General features: G+C 45.1%; 3 protein-coding genes across 3 annotated transcripts; all 3 read right to left on the bottom strand.

The window, feature by feature from the left end:
- Positions 1 to 1,437: 1,437 nt before the first annotated feature.
- On the bottom strand, positions 1,438 to 2,573 carry LOC308162718 (uncharacterized protein; the record flags this gene model as incomplete). The annotated part of the gene is made up of 3 exons (XM_080536860.1): positions 1,438 to 1,672; positions 2,176 to 2,339; positions 2,553 to 2,573. The coding sequence occupies 3 exons, from the start codon at positions 2,571 to 2,573 to the stop codon at positions 1,438 to 1,440; spliced, it is 420 nt and encodes a 139-aa protein (XP_080392986.1).
- A 1,211-nt stretch (positions 2,574 to 3,784) lies between these two features.
- Positions 3,785 to 6,278, bottom strand: LOC308162717 (kelch repeat and BTB domain-containing protein 7-like; the record flags this gene model as incomplete). The annotated part of the gene is made up of 2 exons (XM_080536859.1): positions 3,785 to 4,781; positions 5,386 to 6,278. The coding sequence occupies 2 exons, from the start codon at positions 6,276 to 6,278 to the stop codon at positions 3,785 to 3,787; spliced, it is 1,890 nt and encodes a 629-aa protein (XP_080392985.1).
- Positions 6,279 to 7,818: 1,540 nt separating this feature from the next.
- Positions 7,819 to 8,969, bottom strand: LOC308162716 (uncharacterized protein; the record flags this gene model as incomplete). Its single annotated transcript, XM_080536858.1, has 3 exons — positions 7,819 to 8,053; positions 8,572 to 8,735; positions 8,949 to 8,969. 3 exons carry the CDS (start codon positions 8,967 to 8,969, stop codon positions 7,819 to 7,821), a joined length of 420 nt encoding a protein of 139 aa, XP_080392984.1.
- Between the last annotated feature and the right edge of the window lie 110 nt (positions 8,970 to 9,079).

Raw genomic sequence — 9,079 nt, 5'->3', positions numbered from 1 at the left:
GATAATAATGCAATGTAGTTTGGTGAGCTTTATCAATGTTTACCCTGGTTCCCTAAAATGATACGCTGTCATGCGATTCTGCACAACTGTCAATCCGACATTCGTTTTTTATTGTAACATAATTGTTACCCCTGATGATGGTAAACAACAGATTAGCCGTCGCTATAGCCGGGCAAGCGCTTCTTCAACGATTGAAACTGAAAGGTTCTTTGTTGCCGAATGAAGCCCACGTTTCATGAATGAAAATGTCACCATTGTCTCCAAACCGTTAGTCCGATGCAGATTATACCGGGAAATAAATAGCGGTCCGCAGGTTTAACGGTAGTGACCATTCGCGTTGACGCTATCTTCTATCATTCCGTTCTGTTCCGTTCTCAATCTCAACACATCGCTGTCGGCTCACACAACCTTGCTACCATTGGACTGGCCACACATGGCACTGATAGGCTGCTGCGTGCAACGGGGATTACATTAAGTTTGGTTGACCAATTTCAGATGGATTGGAATGGAATGTCACTATGTGATTACTGTTACATTGTAACAACTCAGTTATTTGATCAGCAGATATATAAGAAATTCATACACTTCAGTGTTTTGTGTTGCCAATATGGGCTGTAGCCTGTAGGTCCAATGACCTAAATGTTACCATCCATAAGAAGATAATAATTCCCACCAGTATTTTAGTCACATTAGTTATGAATGAATGAATGGTCTTTATTGTCATTAATATAGTACAGGTACCATACAACGACATTTGGGAGTGGGGGGCTCCCCTGGTGATAGGAAAAAAATACTAAAAACAAGAAGGGAAAAGAGCTGGTTTACATAAATAAAGGCTATATACACTATCCATTATACTATACTATACAAATGAAACACTGTGCTGTACTCTAGTTACACAATGTCGTGAGAGATTGAACAGATTTCTGCAGGATTAAGGTCAAAATGAGACCAGAGAGGCAGGCGTACTCGGTTGACCCCGTTACTAGTCTGCTGCAGCTAGGCTGCTCTGAAGTAATGCTGCTGTCGAGGCTTTTTATTTAGCTGGACTGTATCCTTTATTTATTTTATCTGAAGAATTATGTCTTTGACAGTATAGTGTAGTGTTATTTCCAAAATAAATGGGAATCCAGTATGTGTAATGTTCAAAATTCAGTTTATTCGTCTCTCTTTTTCAAAGTGTCTTATGTTCCAAATGGTAAACAAGCAACTGTGTGTGTCAGTGGAGCAGGGAATCAGAGGGCGGGCTCATTGGAATAAGCAACGGTCATTCCATTCCATGCATTACAATGAGCCTGTCCTCTGCCTCGGATTTGTTCTTCCACCAGCCACCACTGGTGTGTGTGTGTGTGTGTGTGTGTGTGTGTGTGTGTGTGTGCCTCTGTGCATGTGCCTCTGTGCATGCAGTGTGTGTAATAGTAGTATAGTATTGCTTTCTCAGGTGTATCTACGACTGAGGTCGTTGATTCTGCGCAGACCGTCTTGGTTCTGGATGGTCTTGTGGACGGTGATGAGGAAGGGGAAGGCGGAGGGCAGCTCCACCCTGCGGCTCAGCTTCTGGTGGCCCCAGTGGAGGCATCGCAGCCTCTCTGCCAGGTCCCGACGCCCTGCTCGCTCCAGACCATTCTGCAGCAGCTTGGTCTTATTGGGCTTGTCCCACAACCTCTCGTACCTATGGACCGGCATGGAGGAGAGGACAGAGAGTAGAAGTGGTGATGGGTGAAATAGCTCTGTGCATATTATGACTATTTCTAGTGTGGTTAACAGACTGAATCCAATAAAGTGGAATTAGAATGGGAAGAGCGTCAGTAATCCTCTTTTATTATACAACCCCCACCCCCCCTCCCCCAATGACACACACACACACACACACACACACACAGACACGCACAGACACACAGATACACAGACACACACACACACACACAGTCCCAAACCAGCGGGCCATAATGGGCATATGATGCTGTGTGGGTGTGACGGACACCCACAGCTTTGAAAATAACGAACCAGTTAAGCTGTGTGTGTTGAGAATTGTGAATCTTTTTTTATTGGATTTATACTATATAATCTTCCAACACAAATGTTGTTAATCTTCCAGGCATTTCTTCATGCAAATGCTGTTTGTATCTAATGCAGTCACATAGGCCACTCCCTACAACCAACAGTCACACACACCAGCACTCCAGCATGCTCCTGGCCTGGGCTCTCTTCTCTGTGGACGTGATGTGGAACTGTCGGACCTCAGCTCTAGTGAAGCCCAGCTCGTACGCCAAAACCGTCCACTCAAACCCCAGCTGCCCAGAGATCTCCTGGACCGACTTGAGGTTGATCACAGCGTCCTAGAAAAATACACATCCAAAGATAAAAACACATCTTTTGAACACAAATGTATAGAGCCCATGCGTTAGACCTGCATACAGATTTAAAACAACAGGCTCCTTACACTACCCATCTATGAATATCTACTGTACTACCTAAAGCATTACAGTGTATATTTAACATTAATTCCATGTAAACTGTATCCTTGCAATTTGACTGGCTTCCTGGCTTACCTCTTGTGCTTTAGTTGGCATTATCACAAGTTCTACACACAAGAGACAGTGGCTGCAGGGTAGTTGACTTGTCTAAACAAAGTAAACAACAACAACAACAACAATTTAATCATTCAACCATTATTGTATGCCCAGAGAAATGGTGTATGAGATCTACTTGTATTGCCAGATCATGTTATATGATGTCATGTTATATTCCTCGTGAATGTATCTATAAGATAACTGAAAAGGTACGGTACTCACATCTGATTCTGAGACAGAGCTTCTTAGTTGCCCAAATAATGTGACTTAATGTCACCATAGAGATTCAACAACAAAAGTCTGTCCTGTTAAATATTAAGCTTTTTAGCCTACACTATTCTGTTCCACCTTATTAATTTCAAAGTATGGGACCTCCTACTCTGTCAACAAGAGTGCATTTATTCTGCAAATGCATGCATTGTAATTAAACTTATCAATCAGAACACAAAGTATAAAAGATAAATATCAGACCTAAAATGAACAATTTAAAGGATTCATACAGCCCTGTTATTTTAGTTAGTTAATCTATGGAGCTTTACATTTTGCAACACCAACACTGCCACCTACAGTTCATTTTTGGTAGCATGACACATTGTTTCACAGAAAACCAAACCATTCAGCTAAGTGCCAGTCTAGAATAACATGAGTGACAACATACTTTATTTTGAATAGCTTTTATTTACATTGTAAAATGCACTCATTCCCTTTCAATACGATGTGTTCTATAAAAAGAGTTAGATCTCTCTTATATGTGCAATATCATTATAGTACATGTTCTTCATTATGAACATCAGAAATACCAACTGTCCAGTAAACAATAATTATAAGAAACCAATCAAGAAGTGAAGAGATATCTCAACATTTGTGATATTACGAATGCAGTTCCTGACTAAATAATTCAAAATATGTGTCTCAATAGGGCTTTCCACACTGTAGATTCTTAGCCTAGGACTATCCTTAGCCTAGTGTTTCTTAAACCAGACAGGCCCAAATTCTGCTACCAATTGATTTGATAATTTATTACTTTATCTACTTGTCATGTGTAGTATTTTATTCTGAACTATGAGCATATCCAGACAAACTTCAAGATGTTACCTATCAAATGCATCCTGCTTTTGCATCTGATTATCATATTTCTAATAAGCAGTTTCATTTGGGTCTGGTTTTCAGGCAGAAATTAGTCAAATAGGGCTTTAGACTCTGTCCTATGTTCACACTGGCGAACTTGAGCTCCAAGAGTCAGAATCTGACTCCCCAGCATCAACCCAAGAGTCCCAGTCGTCACTGGACCCGCTGTCGTCATCCTCCTCTGTGGCCAAGCTCTGCACTGAGCCCAAACACGCCGGGTACACGCGTGTCGAAACTGTGAAAACACACACTGGACCCAGGGAGGACACAAAGACGGCCATTACGTTCTTCCAGCTGTCCCTGGTGGAGTCGTACTCGTGTATGAGGACTCTGTTCTTGTTATGCTGCAGTAAGGTCTGGATGAGGAGGAGCAGCTTGCCTCTGTACTGTATGACCTGAATGTTGAACACACGGCTATCGATGGGAATGTCCGCCAACCTCTTCCACTCCCCTTTGGCCGGGCTGTAGGCCTTCACCACGGGGATATCACACACACAGACGATCTGGTCCTGGAACACACAGGCCTTGTGAAGCTTGTCTCTCCTCAGGGAGCCACAGTTGCGCCAGCGGTTCTTCTTGGGATCGTAGCAGAGCATCCTCCTCTTATTGACCACGTAGAGGTGGTCATTCACCGCCACCACCTGCATCTTGCCCAGAGAGTGGGACAAGGGGGCTACAAACGTCCACTGGTTCCTCTGAATGCTGTAACACTCCACCTCCTTCAGCCTGGCATCCGTGACAGCGTGCCTGCCACCCAGGATGTACACGTGGCCGTTGAGGTAACCCATGCCTGAGTGCACTCTATCCAGGAGTCTCTCTGCTAACTCCTGCCAGCAGTTCAATAAAGGGTTGTACACCCAGAAGTGCCTGGAGAGGTGTGAGGCTAGATACAGGTTGTTTTCGGGCGTGGCACAAACAACCACAGACTCTGCAGTGGAATGTTTATATTCCATATAGTCCTGACTGCTTAGGTTCACATGAGGCGATGCCATGAAGTAGAGTTCCTCTGAGTAAGGATCGCAGCACATGATGTTGTCACTTGGTAGCCCAAAGAAAAGGATCATCTCTTTAGCAGTCATACTGTAGCAGTCTCTAGGCACAGAGGGAGATCGACACAGAGGAATGGTACAGAATATGAGTTTATTTAACAGTTGCACAGCTCAGCACCGTCACTGACGTGCTGAGCGAGTCTTTCTCCCACTCCCGCTGTCTCTCCCTTTCGGGACCCGCTCCGTCCGGCGGAGCCCTCGCTCCCGCCCCGCTATTCCGCTCCGCTATTCCGCTCCGCTATTCCGCTCCGCTATTCCGCTCCTGGCTGAGCCCTCGCTCTCGCCCCGCTATTCCGCTCCGCTAGTCCTCCCTTTCGGGACCCGCTCCGTCCGCCCGGCTCCCTGCACCTCACCCCCTTTCGGGGTCTCGTGCGTCCTCGCCGCGGCTCTCTCTCTCGGTCTCTCCGTGTCTCCGTGTGGCAGGTACTCCCTGCCCTACTCATCTCCCGAGGGAACAAACACACCCAGGTTAAATAGACCAGTGGAACAATGAGTCTGATCACTGACACCTGTCCGTAATCAGCCCATCATTCAATGAGTCTGATCACTGACACCTGTCCGTAATCAGCCCATCATTCCCCTCCAATGGCAGTCTAGCTCCCTCTGCAGGCCAGAACGCGCCATGTTCCCCACACATACCTATTCTGCTTTTTGGTATGTCCACTTTGGCAGACATTAAAGTGTTGTCCTCCTCCTCCTCCTCCTCCTCCACACGGCCTTTCATAACCTGTGCCAGGTAATTCTCCATTAAAGGCTTAACTTTAAGGCCTGCCAGGAACGCCTTGTCCTTCTCTGTAAATAAGGTCCAGCGCACACACCCAAGCACCTGCAATGCATCCTCTGTCTCCTCCAATACGTTAGCCTCAATCCACTGCAACGCTGCCGAGCACACTGTCCACTCACAATCAACATCTAAAGTGTCCAAAGACAAGATCTCCTTCATTTGTCTCAAGTCCAACTCACAGAGCTCCCTCACTTTGCTACTGAGGTGGAAAAAGTTCCTGGCTAAGAAAGCCTGAGCCTTGCTCTTCAAATCGGGATTGTCAAAAGTGTCGGCAAACTTAAAGATCCCCACGCAGTTGGAGAGGTCCAGCCTCCTGCTCATAAAACTGGAGCACGCCTGTCGGATGTATTCGAGCTGCAGCATATTGGCGGCGGCGTACAGCCTCTGGACGTTGCCCACCGTGATGGTCACTCTGCCGGTGTAACAGTAGTCTACGATCACAGACATGGAGTCGGCGTCCACACCGTGGATTGTCACTTTCTCCTGCGTGCTTTCGTTAAGACCACAGGTGAACATGCTTTTGAAGTAAGGGCTCGCTGCAGCGAGGATGTTGCGGTTGCACATGAACAGTTTCCCGGTGTCACCACCTTCGCCCGACTCCCCATGGTCACATTCCACTTTGATTGTCACATCGGCAAGAATCTGAGAGTCGTAGAATAGCTTAAGTTCTCTAATCAAACCCTGGGCATGGTTAGCGTCTTCCATCTCTTCGGGACCACTAAAACAAGTCAACGACGAAGCCATAATAATAATGCAATGTAGTTTGGGTGAGCTTTATCAATGTTTACCCTGGTTCCCTGGTTCCCCCAAATGATACGCTGTCATGCGATTCGATGTATTCGTGTATCTGCACAACTGTCAATCCGACATTCGTTTTTTATTTGAACATAATTGTTACCCCTGATGATGGTAAAAAAGATTAGCCGTAGCTATAGCCGGACAACCGCTTCTTCAACGATTGAAAGGTTCTTTGTTGCCGAATGAAGCCCACGTTTCATGAATGAAAATGTCCCCATTGTCTCCAAACCGTTAGTCCGATGCAGATTATACCGGGAAATAAATAGCGGTCCGTAGGCTAGCGGTAGTAACCATTCGCGTTGACACTATCTTCTATCATTCCGTTCTGTTCCGTTCTCAATCTCAACACATCGCTGTCGGCTGCAGGCTCACACAACCTTGCTACCATTGGACTGGCCACACATGGCACTGATAGGCTGCCTGCAACGGGGATTACATTAAGTTTGGTTGACCAATTTCAGATGGATTGGAATGGAATGTCATTTCGTGACGTTAGAATTATAAGGTTCTATCTCCATTTTTGTCCAAATTTAGTTTTTTTTTTTTTTTTTTACATAATCTGATCCATTAGGTGTTTATTAATGCCTGTGTGGTGTTATTTTAAAAATGTTGACATTTTTGAGTTAGTAATTCATAAAATACAAAGGTTCCATCTCACAAAACATAATCAATGGAATGTAAAAACTTTGACGCTCAATATCTCTGAACTGCCCTAAACGGAGATAGAACCGTATAATTCTAAACTCACGATTTGTGATTACTGTTACATTGTAACAACTCAGTTATTTGATAGGCAGATATATACATTCATACACTTCAGTATTTTGTGTTGCCAATATGGGCTGTAGGTCCAATGACCTTAATGTTACCATCCATAAGAAGAGAATAATTCCCACCAGTATTTTTAGTCACATTAGTTCCACAATGTCGTGAGAGATTGAACAGATTTCTGCAGGATTAAGGTCAAAATGAGACCAGAGAGGCAGGCGTACTCGGTTGACCCCGTTACTAGTCTGCTGCAGCTAGGCTGCTCTGAAGTAATGCTGCTGTCGAGGCTTTTTATTTAGCTGGACTGTATCCTTTATTTCTTTTATCTGAAGAATATGTCTTTGACAGTATAGTGTAGTGTTATTTCCAAAATAAATGGGAATCCAGTAGGCTATGTGTAATGTTCAAAATTCAGTTTATTCGTCTCTCTTTTTCAAAGTGTCTTATGTTCCAAATGGTAAATGGTAAACAAGCTACTACTGTGTGTGTCAGTGGAGCAGGGAATCAGAGGGCGGGCTCATTGGAATAAGCAACGGTCATTCCATTCCATGCATTACAATGAGCCTGTCCTCTGCCTCGGATTTGTTCTTCCACCAGCCACCACTGGTGTGTGTGTGTGTGTGTGTGTGTGTGTGTGTGTGTGTGTGTGTGTGTGTGTGCCTCTGTGCATGTGCCTCTGTGCATGCAGTGTGTGTAATAGTAGTATAGTATTGCTTTCTCAGGTGTATCTACGACTGAGGTCGTTGATTCTGCGCAGACCGTCTTGGTTCTGGATGGTCTTGTGGACGGTGATGAGGAAGGGGAAGGCGGAGGGCAGCTCCACCCTGCGGCTCAGCTTCTGGTGGCCCCAGTGGAGGCAGCGCAGCCTCTCTGCCAGGTCCCGACGCCCTGCTCGCTCCAGACCATTCTGCAGCAGCTTGGTCTTATTGGGCTTGTCCCACAACCTCTCGTACCTATGGACCGGCATGGAGGAGAGGACAGAGAGTAGAAGTGGTGATGGGTGAAATAGCTCTGTGCATATTATGACTATTTCTAGTGTGGTTAACAGACTGAATCCAATAAAGTGGAATTAGAATGGGAAGAGCGTCAGTAATCCTCTTTTATTATACAACCCCCACCCCCCCTCCCCCAATGACACACACACACACACACACACAGACACGCACAGACACACACAGATACACAGATACACAGACACACACACACACACACACACACACACAGTCCCAAACCAGTGGGCCATAATGGGCATATGATGCTGTGTGGGTGTGACGGACACCCACAGCTTTGAAAATAACGAACCAGTTAAGCTGTGTGTGTTGAGAATTGTGAATCTTTTTTTTATTGGATTTATACTATATAATCTTCCAACACAAATGTTGTTAATCTTCCAGGCATTTCTTCATGCAAATGCTGTTTGTATCTAATGCAGTCACATAGGCCACTCCCTACAACCAACAGTCACACACACCAGCACTCCAGCATGCTCCTGGCCTGGGCTCTCTTCTCTGTGGACGTGATGTGGAACTGTCGGACCTCAGCTCTAGTGAAGCCCAGCTCGTACGCCAAAACCGTCCACTCAAACCCCAGCTGCCCAGAGATCTCCTGGACCGACTTGAGGTTGATCACAGCGTCCTAGAAAAATACACATCCAAAGATAAAAACACATCTTTTGAACACAAATGTATAGAGCCCATGCGTTAGACCTGCATACAGATTTAAAACAACAGGCTCCTTACACTACCCATCTATGAATATCTACTGTACTACCTAAAGCATTACAGTGTATATTTAACATTAATTCCATGTAAACTGTATCCTTGCAATTTGACTGGCTTCCTGGCTTACCTCTTGTGCTTTAGTTGGCATTATCACAAGTTCTACACACAAGAGACAGTGGCTGCAGGGTAGTTGACTTGTCTAAACAAAGTAAACAACAACAACAACAACAATTTAATCATTCAACCATTATTGTATGC

This window comes from Nansenia antarctica (genome assembly GCF_963989245.1).
Source record: "Nansenia antarctica genome assembly, chromosome: 7".
Taxonomy (NCBI): domain Eukaryota; kingdom Metazoa; phylum Chordata; class Actinopteri; order Argentiniformes; family Microstomatidae; genus Nansenia; species Nansenia antarctica.
This window is presented reverse-complemented; position numbering and strand designations above follow the sequence as displayed.